At 36.6% G+C, this 22,094-nt stretch overlaps 1 protein-coding gene across 2 annotated transcripts in view; it reads left to right on the top strand.

Annotated features, from left to right (window-relative positions):
• Positions 1 to 19,451, top strand: part of sertad2b (SERTA domain containing 2b) — a 40,814-nt gene extending 21,363 nt beyond the window's left edge. For both annotated transcript variants that reach the window (XM_044135796.1, XM_044135795.1), the window contains exon 2: positions 12,895 to 19,451. In XM_044135796.1, coding sequence (XP_043991731.1) covers positions 12,899 to 14,059 — 1,161 coding nt within the window. In that variant the 5' untranslated portion in view covers positions 12,895 to 12,898 and the 3' untranslated portion in view covers positions 14,060 to 19,451. The remainder of the gene's footprint in view (positions 1 to 12,894) is intronic.
• Positions 19,452 to 22,094: the final 2,643 nt, after the last annotated feature.

Here is a 22,094-nt window from a genome sequence, read left to right as displayed (position 1 = left end):
AAATTTATCAGGTTTTGTGACTTTATCAGTTAATTTAGGACGTTGTCGCGTTCAGAACAGCCACTCGCCTGCAGCTGGATCTGAACATCTGGTGCATGGTGGGCTTGGAAGAGAGCTCAAACTCAGCGCATAAATGCTGCAGAGCCAGTTGCTGCGATGCTCCACCGCAGCAGCAGGCAGTGTGGCTGAGATTAGTAAATTTAGGATTAAAATCAAGGCATAAGGTGCGGTAATAAGGCGGGCGCTGGCTTCGTGTCGACACTCGGCACCAGAATCCTGCGGCTGCTTTCTCCGTCGGAGAAGAACCCTCTCATCAGCAGCAGCATGTCTGACCTAAATCTGCTCTCTTCTTCTGCCTTTTATTTATAGACTTAAGAGTGAGTGCATACAGGGAGGGAGTGTGTGATCAGAGACGCTCTCCCGGACTGAAAAATTTGGGATGTGCACGAGTTCGCTTTGAATGCACATGTAGGTTTGACCTTTGGAGTGACGGCACGGTTACGTAAAAGTAATCCTCGCCGCCACCAGAACAGTAGATTGTCTGTTTTGAAGGAGTTTGGTCTCTGTGGATGTGTGTGTTTTCCAAAACATTCACTTTTAGGATCTGTTTGTCTAATGACTTAGTGCAGAGTCTGACTGTAAACAGAAAGAGACGTTTTATTTCAGTCTTGTCCCTGACCTTTGCACCCCTTTGTCAGTGTTGCTGATACGGACTTTAATCAGCTACCGAAGGCTGATCTTTCACTTTGAACCAAGGGTGTTCAATGTAGGGTTCAGAGGCCACTTATGGCACCTGGATTGATTGTTTGAGGCCCCTCAGGCATAATTAAAGCATCATGATTGTAAATTCTTGATAAAGAGGGAAACGAGTTCATTTTCAATAGAAAAAAATTGGAATTTAGTAGAAAAAAACAAGCAAATTTCTGACTTTGTAAAGTTGAAAATTTGCTTGGAAAAACTTTATAAAGTCAAAAAATGTCCTGGAAAAAATGAGAATTTTGTCTAAAAAAGAAAAGAAAAAAAAACATTTGTAAATTTGACTTTTGAAACAGAAATTTCTGTTTTCTACAAAATTTCTGAGATCTACGGAAGAGGATTAGGGCCACCGAAAAAAATAAAAATTCTGACTTTATAGTCAGAATTCTGAGATTAAAGTCAGAATTCTTTTTTTTTTTTTTTTTTTTTTTTTTTGTTCGGTGGCCCTAATCCCCTTCCGTAGAGATCAATCTAAAAGTTTCTAAATTTTGTTTTGGCTTTTTTTTTTTTTTTACTTTTCAAACTCAGAAATTTTCACGTTTTTTTTGTCTTAAAAAGTTCAGTTTTTGGTGGACATTTACTCATTTTTTTTTATTTATTTAGCTTTTTATTCTCTCAATAACAGCCATAACACCACATTGTAAAGAATAAATTAGGACATGCTTTTAAATTAAAATCTACTCACAAAAATGCCACAGAAAGTGATAATCTTTTCTAAACTTTGTGCTTCCCTTGGTGCTTTTAATTCCTGTATTAAAACTTGGGTAAATACAGCAAGTATTTTCAAATGAAAACTGACCTAGATCCTCTTTTTATTTCTGATTGTAGATGAAATATTGTTTCCTTGTTTTCTTCATTCAAACACAAAATAATAAACAAATTTGATGCCTTTCATATAAGAAGCCGAATTTATTTGAAGTGTTGGATCTACGATCAAGTTTCTACTAAAAAAGTATGATTCCCTGATACATTTATATAGTTTAATTAGTTTGTTGATGAGTAGATTAAAACATGACATCATTTTGGTGACTTTATTTCTTAAAAATGGCATTTTGACTTGATGATTTTGGCCCACGCTTGGACTTTAATGCACTTAAAGTCAGAAAAAGTTAAATCTTTCAGGTGTTGAGATGTTTGCTGACTTGTCTGTCATTGCAGTTCTGTTTTTTTTAGGTAGATTCTGCATTATTGCGGCGCGCCACTGCAGTGTTTTGCAACCAGGTCTGTCATTACGTAAGAGCTTGTGGTGAATACTCTGATAGCCAGCTGACCTCTGTCATGTGAGCATTTATGATCACTTTGACTCAGGGAACACTCACACACACACACACACAGCTTGCATGCTTATTTTGGTTGTGGCTCATCTTTACCATGTTTTCCCGTCTTTCTTCGGTTTGGCAGAAAGTGGAACCATTTTTCATGTGAGGCAGACGTAATATTATCTGTTTTGTCCACTATTTAAAGTGATGTCAGACTTTATTTCAGGCACACTGATGTTGCATTTAAATGTAAAATAACTTATAATCTATACGTGTGCAACCCCGTTTACTAATACTTTGTTGAAGCTTTATGTCCAAGCTGACCGATAGAAACGTTGTTGCTAACATCCACTGAGACGAATGGAAATGCGTCTTTCTGCCATTTTTCAGAGTAAATAACTAAATAAATAAATCACGTTTCACAGATTCTGTGAAACGTGATTTGAAAAGAATGCAATTCATAAGACTTGGTCTCAAATAAAAATTGGAAAAATAAAATCAGATTTAAAAAAAAATAAAATTTGAGAAAAAAATTTAAATGATAAAAAAATAAAATCTGAGAAAAAAAGTTTACTTGAAAAAATAAGTTGAAAAATAAAATTAGAATAAAATAAATCTAAAAATAATTTGGAAAAAATATCTGATTTGATTTGGAAAAAATAAAAGAAGAATCTCAGAAAATAACTGAAAAAGTAGCAAAATGTACATTCAACAATGGGCTGCACATTGTAAATTACTCAACATATTTTGTATTGAGAAAAACTTCAAGTTTCATTTTGAGATGCTTTTTTAAAAAAAATTTGTTTTTTGAAATGTGCTATTGGTTTGCAATAATATTGGAAGAAATTTCCCACCATTGATCTCCTCGGTTTTGCAGTCATTCTCCAAATCTCCGACTAGTTTGGTTCTGGAATCTCACTGGGCTTTTCCAGAACTTCCAGAACTTTTGGAGCAATTTGTTGATTTGGACTTGCTGAAAAAGAAGCACCTTTACCTCAATTACTTTTGTTCCTCCTTTTTAGGGCAGACAGACATTTTCTTTCTTATCAACAACTATAAAGGTTAAGGAGCCCCAGAGATCTTTTTGTTTTCATAGAAACTGCCTGACTTCAATTTAAAAAAATAGTTTGTTCCTGTTTTTTGTTTGTTTGCTAATCATAAAATCTCTTTCTATTTTCACTTTTGCACTTTTTCGCTCCTTCACACTACAATAACACAACATATTACCAAGTATTTCTGGTCTATTTCAAATATCTCAACATATTTGAAATAAGACAAAACTTAGGAGTAACTTTCCTGCAAAATATAGGAACTTAAGCCAATAATTCCTTAATATTGTTGAAAAAGTACTAGATTATTCCATTTGTGAAAGGGGAAAAATGTTTTATTACAAGTGAAATAATTTGCCAGTAGCACTATTAATGTAATTTTTACTAAGATATGTACAGTAGACCCAAAATAAGTGGTAAGAATTTGTGCTTTTGCAGTGTTTTTATGTTTAATTTTTTTGGTACATTGCTTTTTGCAGTGCACTTTTGAACCGTGTGAGCTGGTTCCACTGCTCAATCCAGTTTTTAATTGCTTTAATAAAACACCCAGCTTGGTTTCCTGCAGCCAGAGAAGCATCTTGATGCCACATTATTCCTTTATTAGACGCATGGCGTCCTCCTTTGGCCGTACTCTTTTGAGTTTCTGAAGTTCACTTCAGTGAAGCTTAGGCGTCCAACTTTACTACACAAATTTTACGTTATCAAACGTGGTTTCATAAACGAGGGTCAGAGTTTGTGAACCAAACAGGAGTTGGGAAAAACATTTCAAACGGGTTTTATAAACGCCAGCTGGTCATTTTGAAATACCTGAGTTTCTAAAGAGTGCAGCCCTAAAATAAAGCAAGTTAAAACTGAAAGTTTTTAATAACTTTGATTTTAGTTATGAATTATCTCTGACAGTTAATCGGATAAAAAAACCAAAAAGAACTTGGTACATTCTGCAGAATTTGAGCCTTTTTTTTTAAACAATAAAAGATGCAAATAACCAATTTCACTCCCTTTTTGATATAATAATGCATATTTAATTAGTTAAAGTGTAATAAGAAAGCATTCTTTTAGTGTACGACGTGAGAAGCTCAGTTCTTTCTGCTTGACTTAATATCAATACAGTTTAGAACAAAAATGTTGATTATTTTCTCAATTAATAAATCAATTAAGATGTTTAAAAGCAATTTTTTTTTTTTACATGTTTTTTTACATCATTTTCTTAAATGGAAAATGTATATTTTTGTGCAGTTTTGCCTAAATTACTGCTTTGAGTGTATTGCTTTTTCAGAAAATTGTTTTTTTTTTTGAGTCTGTATACTTCAGTTAATGACTAATCAATTACAAAATTAGTCGGTGATTATTTGAATAATCAATTAATCAGTTTATTTATTTTCAAGTGTTATTCAATATATATACAAAGTTGGCTCAAATTCTGACATCGTATAGGCCTGTCGCAATAAATCTGTTAATCGCAGGATAAATTAAAGGTTAATTACCATTTGGATGACTTATTGTTTTTCGCTTTTTCTACCAAAAACTGGGTGGCAAAAAGTTCTCAGTCTGTTTTTTGTCTCAACTAGCTCTTTGTTCGGAAGGACAATTTTGTTTATAGAGACTTCATAATTATTTTTATTTGTTGTTTCAGTTTATTGTGGATATTTAAAAAATTTCAGTGTTAAATGTTCATTAAAATTTAAAGTTTATTGATCTTTGAGAATGTGATCTTGCATTATTATGCCATTACCATTCTATTACTTGAAATTGGTCTTAAAACAACAATATTATTGTTTATCGCAATAACTTCTGAGACAATTTATCGCCCAGAAAATTTGCTATTATGACAGGCTTTTTGGTTATTAATATAAAGATTGCCATTGGCATTGCTTTCTTCCTTGGTATTATATCAAACTCTGGATTCTCCGCTGCCCTTGAGACTCTTCAAATCAAAAAGACAAAACATTTTTCGGTGCGTGATCGTCTTATCTCCACTTTTCTTTAATCAGAAGTATCAGAACCTTGATTTGCTGAGTGGTGCGTGTTGAACTGTGTCACGGTGTCACTTTCATGTCTGCGGTTTCTGATTATGCAGCTGCTAGGAAGTGACTCTCATTGTGTGTTTTCCTGGTTACCAACAAGAAGTCGATGATCAGGTCTGATATCGGGATGAATAAATCTTGAATGTGGATTTTAGGAATGTCACAGAACCAGTTTTAATGATTCGGATGTCATCTTGGGGTAATAATATGTTAATTTGTGTGAGTGAGCGTAGTGGGGTCTGGTCACAATGTGCTATCTTTTCCTCTGGGTTTGGTCTGGAATGTGTTTACTAGGACGACATTGTGTGTGTGTTTTTTGTGTGTGTGTGTGTGTGTGTGTGTGCATGAGAGAGAGTGAAACACACAGGGTTATAATAGTTTTGCATTTTTCTTTATGGTTTAGTTTTATTTAGTTTATTTTTTTGTCTAATTCAGTTTGTTTGCTAGTTCTTAATACACTTTCAGAAGGAAGTGTTGTTTTTAAAAGAAAACTTTGGTAGCTGTGGCTACCACAGTTTTCCTGAAAAATGACAGAATTAAATAAAAATATATGGATATGAATTTAAAGTGATTGAAATCACAGCTTTATTGCATTAATAATGAGTTAACTACAAAAATTAAATGTTAACTTTGCATAAAGTCGTAAAGTGACTTGTAATTTTTGTATTTTCAAGAAACAACTGAGAGCAACTTTATTTTTTTTTGGTATTTTTATATCATATGAACAGAGTTGTTTTATGACTATTAGAATATTTTTCTGTTTTTACCACCGTTTTGTAGTTTTAACAAATAAATTTGGTTATACTCACAAAACAACACAAACATTTTATTTGACAGCTTACAAAAGTTTGGGCTAATCAAAACATTTTCCACTTTAAATATTTGAAATGCTGCCTAACTGGTGGTGTTACCTTTCCTTTCTTTTATCCACAGTTTTCTCTCCACGTTGTTGTTGTTTATTTTGAAGCAGTTTTGAGGCAAAGTGGAAAAACATTAAAACTGCTTCTGTGCAAGTTACTCAGCAGAGTGTTGCTAGGTAACCAAAGAGTGAGTGAGTGAGTTGCTAGGTAACCAAAGAGTGAGTGAGATGGTAGATTCCACCAACAGAGCTTAGCTAGCTGTTAGAGGCTGAGTTCTCCACTTTTCCCAGTATTGGAGTTTATTGAATATTCTATATATTGAATATTGAATATTCTGTTGATATCACAGTATATATTTAAGTTACTCAGCAGTTACTGAGTAACTGGACAATAAATCCCAGTGCTGGATTTATTGTCCAGCACTGGGAGGGACGTAAAGTGCTTGTGTGTGGGGTGAAAAAGAAATCAATTTCAGATCAGTTTGAAAGGCTAACAAATAAATTCATAAACATGAAATCAAAGGACACTATGTCTATAATTTCAATATGTTTCAATTAGTTTTATAAATGCATAAAATACATGCTATAATTAGTTTTCTTTCTGTATTTCAGTTGACGAAAATGTTTTCTCTGTTTCAGTTTTCAATATTTTGTTAGCTTTAGTTAGCTGTAATAACCTTGGCGGTGGGTGAATTCTCACAGAGGTGAGCTGGAGAGTTTCGTCCTCAGGCAGAGTTGGGCGCATCGCAGCAAAAAATGCAGTCATGACTGCAGCCGTTCGTCTGGAATGCATGTGCAAATGCAGAGATGGATGCACTCAGGAGAAAGCCACTTTCATCTACCTGCAGCAGTGTAGCGGTGTGTGTGTGTGTGTGTGTTAGTACTTTGTGCATCCACAGAACCTGAAATAGCCCAACGTGGAGGGAGGTGAGGGGGAGGGGTGGATGTGCAGCTCAGGCATGGAAACCAGCATATCCGGTTACAGGATCATAATATCACTGCAGAGGCCGTCCACTACCGTTCCACTACTGCACTACGCACACGCAGCCGGCTCCAGGAATAATATCATCAGACCGCATGTTTAATGTTTGGCATCCAGCACCCACCATGCATGCACACACCTGACTTTACCTCCTCATCTGTAGCGATCCTTGGATAGTTACATGGATTTGCTGTTAACTGGAGTTAACCCTTGTTCTGCTAAAGGAAGAGAAAACCAAGACTTTTAATTTTTTATTTATTTATTTTTTTCCAAGATACGGGTTGTGATTTTGATGTCATCGTAACCTTTTAGGTAAAACAAAACTTGCATTTAAAGCAAAACATCTGCTTTTTTTACATCAGGGTTTTATTGAAATCCTTGACTTATTTGGAAAGTGCTTCACAGTTTTGTGATAAAATGCAACATAATGTTTGATTAAAATTGTAAATTTAGAAAATGGTATTTACGGTTGAATCCAGATATTTTGTAATAAAAACACACTTTTTTTCCCCCCTTGCTATCTGAAGTAAATGTAGCTAAACTTTTAAAGTTTTAGGTCAGCTAAAATTAACAAAATTATTTGTATTTGCAAAAGCTAAAAAGCATATAAAGAACATATTTGAATATATTTTTTGTAACTTTCTTGGTATATAATTTGACCATGAAGGTTATTTAACTTAGTACAATTTGTTAGGATTGTTTCAATGTAGTGAATATTGATTATTCCTAATGGCTCAATGACTTGTCAATAACAAAGTTATTGAAAATAGGGGACTTTTTAAGTTGAAGTTGTGTTTTTTCTCAAATCAGTGAGGTGTATGAAAATATTTACTAAACATTTTGTTATATTTTAGTTCTAATATTTTAATCATACAATAGTGACTTGAAACTGTCTTTTTTTTTTTTAGTTCATTTGTTTTGTTTTTATCTCCAAAGTCGTGCTGGAAAAGTTTAAAAACTTACCTTGAAAATGTTGCATAAATACAACATGCAACAATTATAGCTGCTAAAATTATATTAGACAATGCTTTTAAAGAGATGTTTTATTTAATTTCAGTTAATTTTGTCATTTTGTACTTTAATAATTTGGTTTTCTCAAACTATTTTGAACCTTTTCATATTATACTCATGTAAAGTCATTTTCTGTGATGGTCCATTGTAAGGAAATGTGATTTTCTGACTCCGATAAACCAAAATAATATTGGTAAATAATATTGTGATAAAGGACAATGTTGTGGTTTTTAGACCATTTTCAAATAATATATTGACATTGATAAATTAATGCCAGTTTGTGCTCTCGAAGATCAATGGAAGACATTTTAAATATCTAAAATAAAACAGCAAAAACAAGGAGAAGGAGCCTCACTTACAATGAAGACAATAAATAAAATGGATTATATTTCTACGAACAAAATTAACTACATAATTGCTTTTAGCTGCAGGCTTAATCATAGTTAATAAATGTAAAACAAATACTCAAAATGGCATTTTAATATATATTTTTTTAAATTAGCATTTTTTAATTAAACATCTGTTGGAAAACAAAAAACTGGAAATTTTTTTATTGCATTTTGTAGCTTTCAAGCAGTTTGCTCTTCATCATGCCAGAAATCGGTATGAGCTGGTTAAAGCCAGATCGGTGCGTCTCTAATTGTAACATAAGTTTCTGGCAACAAATTTTAAAACAAACGTAGCGTCAGGAGTTTTGTATTTCACTGCATTTCTCTAAAGGAAACTCTTTCAGAAAGTTTTGGCGCCATAGTTTAACTTTGACTCGGTAGGATTTTCAGTCAGCGTGACCCCGCTCCGCTGCTGCGCTTTATCACTTTGACTCTTTTACGATGCATTTTTCTTTTTTTTCCCCCAACGGAGTTACTGTAGAAAAATTGGAGGAATTAAAGCTGCAGGATGTTAAAAGACGGGTGAAACAGTGTGGAAGGAGCGGATAGTCAGAGGCGAGAGGAGGATAATGAAGAGGAATGTGACGGGTGGGGCACCTCTGGTATGTCAGCCCTGCGCTGTGTGCGTCTTGTGTGTGAGAGAGCCCAACCAGCCTGCCGCGGCTCGGTGAGTCACACATGTGCAGCTGCTTCGCCTCTCAGTCACACAGCAGCAGCGTTCTGCTTTGAAATGCCGTTTTTTTGATTCCTCGCGCCTCTGAATCTCCATTTTCTTGGAGCAGCAGCAGCAGTCAGTGTGCTGCAATGAAGGAGTGCCGACGTGAGAAGGTGTTAATGCCAGATGTCATCCAGCTGGCAGAAACTCTCCATTTCTTCTAATGCATCTTTATTCACGATGTAAATTATTGGGAAGATATGGAGAAGTTCACATCTTCCCAAGAAGATGTTACGGTTACCCAGGTCTTGGTCCTGGTAACCGTAGCAACCTGATGCCATCTGGTGTGATGGAGGTGTGGATACTTTGTTTGAGTCTGTGAATAATTCCCAACTTATTAGTTACTGGATTATTTATTTACAAAATAAAAATCCGCTGAGTAATGCAAGAAGCAGAGACTGAAATATTGCTGAGTCACTGGTTGCTATGGTGTAGGGCTGTATAATTATATCGATTCTACGATATTTAACGATTATGCTTCCCGGGATGTATCGAATTTTCATCCGGGAGTATTGCTACGTTAAATCATAGGGGTTCATAGGCTTATACCGTCTTTTTAACATGGCTGGTTTGTGACAACGTAGCAGCAAGACCCCGCCTGCCCCAGTATCACTTTCAACCTGTGCTTAAGGTGCACATTATAAACTACACACCAGTTTTTAAATTGTGTTAATAGCCCAAGTAAAACCGGAACTATGCTAAAATAAGTAAGCCATGTTTTTCCGAATGTTAGAGAAATGTCAAAAACTGGCTTTTCCGGTTATGTGAACGGGAATGAGCTTCCAAAAGTAAAAAAACACAACGCAGCATTAGATTCCTTTGTTTTTGGAAATCTCAAATCTTCAATAAATAACGATGGGCTGTATTTTGTTGCTAAGAAACGAATTAAACTTGCGCAAGTAACCGTGAAAGAGACGGGAAACGGAGTAGCGGTGCAAACGGAGTGAGATCGCAAAATTAAAGCAAAGTTGGGTATCAAAGCGACTAGTGGCATCCCCTCTGTAATTTGTTTTTATTTTAGTAGTGTCTGTTCTTTATATAAAGGATTACCAAGAGAATGAAAACGCAGCATGCAGTGGCGCTGTTTTGAGCTGGAAGACGAAGAGGGGAAAGTCGCAGTCTGGGCGCAGTGAAGATTGCCATGATGACGATGGCAGATCGATCATTCTTATTAACAACTGACGAAGAGTATCAGGGACTGAGAGTACGATGAGATCCTGGCAATCTGAGAGGCAGCTACTCAGAGATCCAAGCAGGGGAATGGCGGCGCTGCGCAGCTGTAAGGAGTCGATCACTACGGGGTGATGCAGAGCCTCTCCCACAGCAGCAAGTAGAAAACAGCTTACAGCCACGGCTAACTCCAGGAGCCAAGGTAGAAAAGCCTTTTTCCTAAAGTCCAAAAGACTTTTTTTACTCCAAAATGCAGCCACATTAAGTCCAAAAAGAAAAACAGAAGTACAATCGTTTGCATATTGAGTCTACAGAGGCTGATAACCTCCCCACTGAGCTCCTGGATCACTGTTGAAGCTTTGAGTTTTATGTCAAATTCACATGAATTAAATAACAGAAAGTAATTTTCTCACTGCATCTTTGATTCATTTTGTCCAGCTGTAGACTGTTAGACTCTGTCCAATCACAGTCAGGTATTGTGTAGTTGATGCTTTTAATCAGTTTTCAGTTATTTAAATCCAACTCTATGGAACACAAAATGTCACTAAAATCACTCTGTCTTTCTAAAATCTTTCAGAAAATCGCAAAAATGCATCAAATTGTATCGTTTGTCAAATATTTTGATATACATCGTATTGCGATTAGAATATTGTATCATATTGTGAGATTATTATATCGCGACACCCCTACTATGGTGATATATATTAATTGATAACTGAAATAATAGTCAACTGATATAATAAAAACAATTAATTGTAAGCTACACACTCTTCAAAAGGCCATTTGCTGAAAGAACACCACCCTCGGAGCACTAAGTCTGTACAAAAATATAAACATTTTACATTGTTAAAACACAAAAAATATTTTGTCGGTAGATATGTTCTACCTAGAACTCCTCAATTGTCATTGTTTTGAACTCACCTGGTAAAAATTTTGTAAAACAACATCAGCACTATACTGTATTAATGTTGAGTCAAACAGGAAGGACTGAACTTTCCACATGTTTTTAGAAGTATTTATTTACCTACAGATGCATCCTTTGCTACAAATGATCAAGCGTAGATGAAAAGGAATGCTATGATTCTGCATTTTAGGTAATAACATAAGAAAGCTGAAAACATATTTTGTCTATTCTTGGCAATAAAAACAGGATCTAGGTCATTGTATTTAGCCAAATTTTAACACAGCAATTAAAAGCCTATTTGGGGGCACAAAGGTGTATTTTAGAGTACAAGATGTGAGCAGATGTGGTTCAATTTATAAGGAAACTAGAAAGCTCAGAAAAGATCATCTCTTTTTGCTGCATCTAACATTTTTGTAAGTAGATTTTGATTCAATAGTTGCAGTTTTGTAGTAATTTATTCTTGAATTGTGGTTGGGGTCTGCAAGGAATCAGGACAGGTTCTGCAAATGGCCTCCGGACCTCACTTTGAACACCCTAAGCCTAGTCATAGATGCGATTGTGGGTTTATCTGCATGTCTGGATGGAGTTCTCATTACCTTACCTATTCCTCTGCTTCTGCTTCTCACTTGTCTTCCTCATCTTCCTCCTGTACTCTTCTTCCTCCCTCCACCGCGTCCCATTCATTGTCGTTTCTTTGGGTGAATTCCCAGCTGACTCGGTTTGTCATGGCAACCAACCGGTCGTGGTGGCTGGGCCTGCAGCTTACACTTCCTGTGTGTGTGTGTGTGTGTGTGTGTGTGTGTGTGTGTTTGAGAGAAGACGCATGCGCCGTGATGCAGGCGGCGACTGGCTGCATGTCAGCCTGGATTAAAGTCAAACACACTGCAGCAGCTCCTTTCTTTCTTTTCCATTTTCTCCTTCTTTGTTTTCTGAATAGTTTTATAAAATCACCCAAATTATTGCTCGTCTTGTACCACAACCAGCAAGTTCTTCCTCTAGTATCATAAAAAGAGGAGTGGCCAAAGGTTGGGTTTTAAATCTGGCATATTATCCTGTGCTGAGCAGGGAGCACTGCTATTACATAACTTGATGTGTGAAGGTTTCATCTCCAGCTGCTCACTTTGTCTGTATTTTTATTTATTTTTTTATTTCCAAATGCAGTATGCTCATTTTCTGTTTGCAGTTTCTTACTTTCCAATAGAAAACGTTGGTTCCTGTATGAATGAAGTGATTTTGGATTTGGGATGCAATTTAACGACAAGCCCCAAAAGAGGTGGTTGTTTGATTTGGGCAGTTACCCAGGGCGGCACTAAAGGAGGGGACATAATAGCATCATTCAAATATACTGATCAAGTAATTATGGAACCAATTGTGCAAAACTTTGTAGATTTTCTGCTAATTTCAGAAAACAATTTTGCAAATGCTTTGTTGAGTTGCAGGTGTGACCAGCAGCAGCTTATTTGGATTTAAAGTGATAAGTGGTCCTAAAGCAGCTTGTAGGTAGAACTGACGAGACTAAAATCTTATTATCTAAGAATGATTTTGTCCAAAAAGAGTAATGGACACACTGTAGACTTATCCTACCCTGTTCAAGGAAGCACCTTTAGGTTTAACAGATTTCCATGAAGTCTGGAGTGACTTTATTTAGGTGCTGAGCTTTATGTCACTGAATGCGAAGGAGCAACACTAGACTTTAGACCTGATTTGTGTCTTAATGATTTCTTATCTGAGCACTTGATTAACTTGTTTACTCTCCTTTTGTTTTGCGTTGTCTAGATATATGTTCTGTAAAGGTGCAAAGCGGAAGTTGGAAGAGGATGAAGAGGGCCTGGAAGGCAAAGCGCTGGAGGCGTCGGTGGCGGGAGCGGGGGTAGGCGTTGCCTCGGAGGGTCTTTCCAAGGTGTCCTACACCCTTCAGAGACAGACCATCTTCAACATCTCCCTGATGAAGCTCTACAGCCAGCGTCCGCTTGGCGAGCCCAGCCTGGAGCGCCGCGTCCTCATCAACAATATGCTCCGCCGCATACAGGATGAGCTCAAGCAGGAGGGCTCTCTGCGGCCGCTGTTCCTGCCGCCCTCGCCACCGCCTGATGACCCCATGGACGAGGGGTTCCGCGAGGCGCCGCCGTCTTTCGGCATCCTGTCCCAACCATCCGCGCTGTTGATGCCGGTGATTCCTCCACCACCTTCGCCCCACCCGATGGTGCCTCCCAACTGCCCGGCGCCCCAGCGCTTGGAAGGCTGCGCCGCGCCCCTGGACGCCTGCCTCACTCCGGCCTCGCTACTAGAAGAGGATGGTGGGGATTCGGCATTCTGCGCACCGTCTCCACCCACTCCTCCTCTGTCTCCGCCCCCACTCGCTCCGTCGTCAGCGCTAATGAGCAAATTGTCCTCTAGCGTGACTGTCCTATCAAACGACGGTTTCTCATCCTCTCCGAGTGACATGGAGTTGGCTCCTCCCATCGCCATTACACGGACGGCAGCCGCTAATACTATGACCATAACTACCTCCCCCGCTCCATCCCCTTTCTCATCACCCACAGGCTCCACCAGAGACTGCAGGACAATGGGTGCTAAGCCAGAGGCAGCTGCTGTTTTCCTGCCCGCACATTCCCCTGCTAGCTTGGAAGACATTTCCCCCTCGCCTTCGTCCCCTTCTTCTTCGGGTTTCCTCTCAGACTTGGCGCTGGACGACGTCCTGTTCGCCGATATTGACACGTCCATGTACGACTTTGACCCTTGTACCACAGCGGGGGCTGTAGGTGCCACAGCTGGCGGCGGCGGTCTCGCCAAGCTTTCGCCAGTGGTGAACGCCGACGACCTCCTCAAAACTCTGGTGTCACCGTACAGCGGCTCCGCCCCCCAGGTTTCAGCCAATCAGCCTTTTAAAATTGATCTGACAGAACTGGACCACATCATGGAGGTGCTGGTGGGGTCGTGATTCAGCGACACCCTCACCTCCACCTGCAAAACTTTTTATTAACCTGGAGAAACGGACTGGATGGAAAAATTTGGGATTGCTTTTGTTTTTATCTCTTTAAAAGACTTTTTCTTCTAAGGTCGGTAATTGTAAACATCGAAGGTGATGTCAACTAGTACTACTATGACAACTACTACTTCTACACAACACTGTTCATGCACTGTGCTCGCCTTTCTAGGTGTGGAAGTGAAGTAATGAGGAAGCAAAGCATACATGCCGCAAAAACATGAAAGTATTTTTTGTCTAGTTTCTTTTGCAAATATTTTAGTATACTTGAAATGAGACAAAACTAACTCACAAGTAACTTTTCTCCAAGATAAGAGCTTGTTTTAAGTAAATAATTCCTCAATATTGATTAAAAAGTACTAGTTCCATTGGCAGATTATTATAAAAAGACATTTTCCATGTTGGAAGTAGTATAATCTGCCAGTGGAACTTTTTCTTTTTCAAAAACCTGGCCACTACTGTGCCGTTACCTAGCAACCCTAGCCGAGCCCAGCCCCGTTACCTAGCAACCCAGTGCATTTGGTCAGCTGGAAACCACTTGCCGCATTCTTTTTAAAATTGTTCAGGCTTTTCTTCTGCTTTTCAAAGATGTATGGTTGTAAAATTGTGCATCTTTTCGAAGCTGTTTTCACTTGTGATTGTAAACGTTGAGTTGGGGGTGTGGCCAGCAGCAGCTTATTTGGATTTAAAGTGACAGAGCCCTAAAACAGCTCATTGTGAAAGGAGCTAAAGTAAACAGAACTAACCAGATCGAAGAATAATTTTGTGAAAAAATGTTAATATGTTTTGTATATTCCATAAATCTATCCTAACCATTCAAGGAAACATAATGAGGCACTTTTAGGGGATTATTTACTTAAATCAAGCTCCTATATCTTGGTGCATAGTCACGTTACAATTTTATTTCAAGTGTACCAAGATATTTGCACTATGAACTACACTAAAAATGGTAAGATTTTGTGATTTTGTAGTGCACAGAATTTTGTATATCTGTACTTGTGAGGAACTTTATAAATGTCCTTTCTAGTCCTTTACCTGAAGCTAAGCCTTAACCCTTAAGAGTAACTGTAAATATTTCTATTTTTAATCCTTGTGGTGATATACACTCCTCACAGGTACAGAAATACAAAACAAGCATTTACATACACACACTGTAATTATGGCTTTTAGCAGCTGAGTGCCTTTCAAATGACCACTTATTCAGTTCCTGGTTTTTACAGTATTTTTTATCCGCTCTTCTCACTTTAACAGCCCATTGAGGGTCACACGATGTTTTTAATTTATTATATTGTATTAAATTTTGTTGAGGTAATTTTACATGATGAAATGATGATTATTTAATCTTTATCTTATTACAGATACAATGTTTTAATTGTAAAGCAAGCATTTAAGGAGGGATACATTGTTTTATTGGTGTCTATGGGGTGCCAAACGTGACAAGATGTAGTAAATAAATAATCTGGTAAATTATTTTATATTCAGTAGGGCTGAAATGATTAATTGGATTAATCACGATGAATACAAACTCAAAAAAGGCTAATTGCTGAAAAAAACATTCTCAGATGAATAAATAAGCCAAAAAACAAACCCTTTTTTTATTTAAGATTTAAGAAACCTGTTTTTCTGTAAATATGCTCTAGCTAGAACTCCTCAAGTAGCTAGTTCAAGTTCAGTAAAATAAAAAAATTAAGACAGGCTTTTAAGCACCTTTTTTTCCTCTAATTATTAATCGGTTAATCCAAAAATAAACAGATAAGCCCATTACTGTTTAGATGTTATATTGAGCAGAAAGGGCTGAGATTTTCATACATTGATTCTAGAAATATGTTTTAGCTGCAGATTTGTCGTTTGCTACAAATGATCCATGTATTTTATTGCATTTTAGGCAATAAAATGTTGATTTAACAGAATAGTTTGCTTATTTGAATCGTCTAATATTATATAAAAAAGCTTAAGTAGTTAAATGAAAATCTGCAGAATGTGCCAGTTTTTTTCTTCAATCAATTTTGCAGCCATGATGTAAATAAATGTAACCATAATTGTTGAAATTGGTTTATTTTATTAAATACATAAAATCCAAAAGGTTGCAATAATATGTAATTATGTCAGTGTACTTTAGTCCAGTGTAGACCAAAAGGTGCTGGGCAATAAGTTTATTTTTTATTTATCACATTTTGGCACATTTGGACCTCCATAGATTTCCGCATTAGCCTGGCTCTGCAATAATGCTTTAGGAGTAGCTCTAAAACACATCACCAGGTTGTTGTTTAAACCTTTTACTAGAAGGGAGTGTCTGTTTGTGTACACATGATGTCTACGAATCCAATGCCAGGCTTCCTGTTTTGTGTGTTTTTTAAATGTTACTTTTTTGGCCCCTCCGCCCCTCCGCCCCTCTGCTCGTCTCCCCACCTTATACACAGTCATAAAACAACTACTGGTTGTTGTTTTACATGAGCTCGGTTAAGTGAGCCAGTTATCACAAACCAGTTGCAGAGGTATTCAAATGAGCTGCACACACTGGAAACACTGGTTTACACTCAAAGAAATAAGCAGATCTCTCCCCAGTCCCAGTTGGACGTAGATATTCTGGAAAAGCTCCAAAGTTGATGCATTTATATTTTATTTTTTGGCAGAAAACAGATTATAGTTTGGTAACAGCAGGGCTTACAGTATTACTCACACTCCCTGTTTCTACTGGGTTTCTAGGTGATGTTCACACCTGTTACTACATGTGTTAGTAATAGGTAGCCTTAAATGCTAGCTAGCAAACAGTCCTGCTATGTCTCAAATAGACCCAATACTAGCGGGAGAGCTAAAACTATCACAAATATTTTTTTATTGAGATTTTCATTGAAGTGGGAAACCAAAACCACACCTGATATTTCAGCCACGCACTGTGGTGCATTAAAACTACGTTTGTCACAAATCCTTATAAATTTAACTATAATCTATTAAATTAAAAAATTTTTTACATTTGTTTAAAATTCAGAATGTCAGAAGCAGCATTTCTGAACACTTTTGGCTCTTTTCCTCTACGTGGAACAACCCAAAAAGTTTTCACTCCAGGTAGCGCCACCTTTTACTGACCTGTAAACTATGACAATGCATCCGAAGGCAACAAAAACAACAAAGCAATCTATCCTGGGCATTTTCTCTGTTTTAGCTGAAAGCTTAAATCGTTGCAGGGCATGAAGGGCGCAACTGGTGGCAGAGGCAGCTTAGAAAACGGGCATTTTGTAGAAACACCAGTCTGGTTTTGAATGATGCCTTTCAACTGAGATTTAATAATCTGCCTTTCAAAACTGTCCACTTATATCTGAATCTCACAGGATTAATTAATTACGCCGCAGTGCCAGTGTACAGCCAGTAGATGGTGCTGCATAGTTTGATGCTATCCAAAATGGATTGCTGTCGAAACTTTTTGTTTTGACTACTACTTAAATGTAATTAACATTATAGGGGGCGCTGTGGAGCAAATTTTCGCAGTTTCAGAGATTCTTTAAGCCCTTCAAACTTCAAATTTTCAGAATGACAACAATAATAACTTTAAATATCACCAGACTGTTACACCGCCTTTTGTGCTAATGATAGCTTCTGAAAAAGAACGTTTAAAACGAGAGTTTTGCAGCCAACTGCTGCCAATAAAACCTCCGTTCATGCAAAAAGGTGACAGAAGAATATCATCTAACCCAGCGCTGCAAAAACACAAAATCTTACCAAGTATTTTTGGTCCAATGTCTAGTGCAAAAATCTTAGTACACTTGATATAAGAGAACATAGAAGTAACTTTTCATAAACTTGTTTTAAGTAAATTCCTTAAAATTAACAAAACTTATAACGACATTTTTCCTATACTATAAGTAAAACTAGTACTTTTTAATAAATATTAACTCATGTTCCTGTATTTTGCTGAAATGTTATTTATAAGTTAGTTTTGTGTCAATTCAAGTGTATTAAGATGTTTTCACTAAAAACTAGATAAATTATTGGGAAGGTTTTGTGTTTTTGCTGTGTCTTTCAAAGCAAAATTTAAAACAATAAATTTTTCCATCAGAAATTACCTTTAAAAATTTTTCATTCATTATAAAATATAGGTTAAAATAATTTAGCGCAATTACAAATTTATGAAGCTAGCAAGCTGCAAAAGATGTTGAGAACTCAAACTAAAATTAGAAAGTTTGAATGAATGAAATAATTATTAAACTGAATTAAAGTGAGAAGAAAACATTGTAAAAGTCCTTTTTTGTAGCATTGTCAGTAGATGCTAATGCTGTTTGGGAAGTACAAAGCTAGCAAAGCAGTGAATAAAAACAACAATGTGAAGCTACCTGAAATTGAAAACCTCGTCAATCTGAGCTGTACCATGTAAGGGAACTGTGCCAATCAGAGGGAGGGTTCAAAAGACATTTAAGAGATTTATTTTATCTTAAAATAATTATCAGACATCTGGAGAAGCCCTTGTATCCAGAGGAGTTTCAGAGTAATGGAGAGTGGTGTAAATTTTGGGTTCCCTGGCAGAGTATTTGCTCAGATGTGAGTCGAGCGCCACGTTATGCTGTTTGCAGACGACTGTGTCTTGTTTCTTTGTGTGTTTAAATTTTTTTTTGGAGTGCTTTTGTTTAATTTCCATTGAAATTATTTATTCATCTTGGGGTTTTTTGTCTTTTCTGTGTAAATATATTTATTTTTGATGTGACGTGGACACATGGATTGTAAATGTGTGTACAGAATGTGTGTTAGGAATGTACTTTTAGATAGGAATGTATCAGAGTGTGAAAACTGGGTGGAAGCCATTTTTTTATATACATAGGTTGTTATTTTCTCTTGGTTTGTTGCGTTCTGGATTTTATTTTTTTCTCCTGGTGGGGTGTCCACAACTTTTTATATCTTTTGTACTTTTTGTTTTTGTTCATCATTTTCCGGTTGAAGGCAAACAGTTCACATTCATGCAGCAATATTTAAAGAAAACAGTCTCAAACCTACAGATGTCAAGACTCCAAAGCCTGTCATGGATGCTTTCATGCCAAAAGTAATGTACATAGTATGACCAACATTCAAGCTCCTAAGACTTTTCAATCAGTGTTTGTCACCAAATCGGTTTCATTGCGTCCAAGCGTGCGGCGGATTCCCTCAACACGGGCTGTAACCTACAGACCTCAGCGCTGTGCCTTTTTCTATGCAACAAAACAAACACAGAGAGAAATTATCAGCTGATCACTGTATCGGTGGGTCTGTAGAAAATAAAATGCTCAGCTTCACAGCTGTTTATGAACTGAAAACGGTCTTACTTTTGTAGTTTTATATATATAAATATATATATAAATATACAATAAAGTGTAAAAAGTATCGTCTCCTGGTTTTGCTCTGTTTGCATGCCATACACTCTACACTTTTCCCCCCCTATATTCTATATTTTATTAATATTATTGAAAAGTTTGTTTCAATAACTCAACTGACCAAGTCAGGGGTGCTCAAAGTGAGGTTTGGGGGCCATATGTGGCCGTTGGACTGATTCTGTGCGGCCCCAGAATATTTCATCAGACTGTTGATGGTGAGAGCTGAATTAAAAGTAAAATGTTCACTGATTGAAAAAAATTTCTTAAAATGGAAAACAAACTATTCATTTCTAAAAACTACAAATTTTGCTTTCATTTTAATTTGACAGCACAGAGCAATGATGCATAATTATCCCAGTGTACAGTTGCAATCGTTCACAACTTCTTCTGTTCGCTGACTGGACCGGTAGAAATTCTACCGGGGGGAATCGAAGTAAACAATAGAAAGCCCAGACTTTAGGAGGACAAGAACAAATCGAGCAGGAAGACGTCTAAACTGAACACATTTGTAGATTTTCAGCTTTGAGTCTGCGTACAGCATCGTCTATCGTTACAGAGGATAACGATTGTTTCTCCTTAATGAATCCCAGCCGCCCGCTTCACAATGCCAACGTTAGCCACTGTTAAACATCCGTGGCTCCGGCAGCTATTTCCAGCATTCAGGCCACACAGCTGTGAGGGGAAGGGGACAGGCTGTCTCTGTGTGTGTGGAGGGAGGCAAAGTTTAACTCAACTTAGCAACGGCACAGCTGAGGTCAGCGAGGACAACGCAGACAACAGTCAGTAATGGAGGCAGGAGGCTGCTTCTCTCTGCTGCTCCGATCATGATACTGCAGCTCTTTGAGTGGGAGAAAACCTGCAAAATCATGCAACATAAAACTCTTTAAATCAAAATCAAACGTAGATTTTTATATTATTTGTTGCTGTTTATATTCATCAATATTTTTGGACTAATTTCGGGTCGACACATTTAGACAAATGTACAAAATAACATCTATTTTTGGTTTAGTTTCTTTCACAAATAAGTTAGTACACACAAAACTAAATTACAAGCAACTTTTCAACGAGATATTGGACAAAGGTGTCCAAAGTGTGGCCAGAGGGCCATTTGTGGCCCTTGAAATGTTTTTTTTTTTTGGCCCCTGACCAGAAGTCAGGAATGGTAACACTGCAAAAACAAAAGTTTATTCAGGTATTTATAGATTTAGTACACTTGAAATAAGGCAGATTATTTAATTTATAAAATATTTGTCCTCTTATGAGTGAAATAAAGCAGAATTTTTCTGTCATTATTAAGGGTATTGATTTAAAATAAAAGCTCCTTTATTTTAATGGAAAATTTACTTGAGTGTTAGTTTTGTCTTATTTAAAGTGTAGTAAGATATTTGTACAAGAAACTACAAAAATATTTTGTGTCTATGCAGTCTATGCACTTTAAAAAAAGACATTAGTTTAGAAAGTAAGTAAAGCTAAAAACGTTTAAAAAAACAAATTTTTTCATTTTTAATTAAATAATCTTTGCGGCCCGCTGTAGTTTAAATTGATCAGTTTTACATTTACAGACTATCTGATGCTGCTGAAACAATGCAAATCAACAAAAGAATGACAGAGAAAAAATTAGGCTGAGAAGAATAAATTATTTAAAATTCTGCAAGTTTCCAATAAAACATTAAAAGTTGAAGCTAAAAACAAAAAAATGTCTCTACATGGGAAAAGTTTGAAGTAGTTTTATTTAGGATTTCCTGGAAACACAAAAACACAAAATGTTACCAAGTATTTTTGTAGTTTGTACACTTGAAATAAGACAAAACTAACTTACAAGTAACTTTTCAGGAAGATGCAGGAAGTTATTTTAAGTAAATAACTGCTTCATCTCAATGAAAAACATAGTTTCACATACATTATTTAAATTATAAAAGGTATTTTCCCATGTGATAAGTGAAATAATCTGCCAGTTTAACCTGAACCTTTTAAATCAATATTAAGGAATTACAGTATTTACTTGTTTGTGTACAACAAATGGCTTTAACCCTTTCCAGACTGAAACGTGACTGTTCCTTAACATCCTTCGAAACGCGGCACGATGCGTTGGCCTCATATTGTTGTCAAACAGGTTCTGTTAAGGGATTTATATTTTCTACCAGTCAGGCAGTAATCGGTCTCCTGGGTGTGGTTAACAAAAATAAACAGCGTCTCAAAAAATGTCATTACTCACACTTAATTTATGATTTGACAAGATCTTTCTCACCTCAACCAGGCTGACTTTCTATGCTTACTCAGATTATCTGTGTCTGATACTGAGATGTTTTAAAAGAAGTGAAAACACTAATGAGTTTTATCTCTTACAGCCCTCAGCTTGTTATATATTAAGTATCACTTCAAAATAATAGTACAAAAAATACAAAATAAAGCTTGTATCAAAAAAAATGTCACCATAACTTAAATGTTTAAAGTTTCTTTTGAGTGCAGACAAAGCTAAAGAGAGATTTTTACCCATAATGCTCAGCTCCATGTTTGGAGAAAACCAAAAATATATCAACAGAAACACGTCACACCAATGGACAAGCATGATGGTGGAGGAGTGATGATATGGGCGTTTTTACAGACACAAAATGGCTTCTATATATTAAAGTATGCCTGATTCAAATACTGTA

The sequence above is a fragment of the Gambusia affinis genome, linkage group LG13 (genome assembly GCF_019740435.1).
Source record: "Gambusia affinis linkage group LG13, SWU_Gaff_1.0, whole genome shotgun sequence".
Taxonomy (NCBI): Eukaryota; Metazoa; Chordata; class Actinopteri; order Cyprinodontiformes; family Poeciliidae; genus Gambusia; species Gambusia affinis.
Note: the sequence above shows the minus strand (reverse complement) of the source record. Positions and strands in the feature narration are given on the sequence as shown.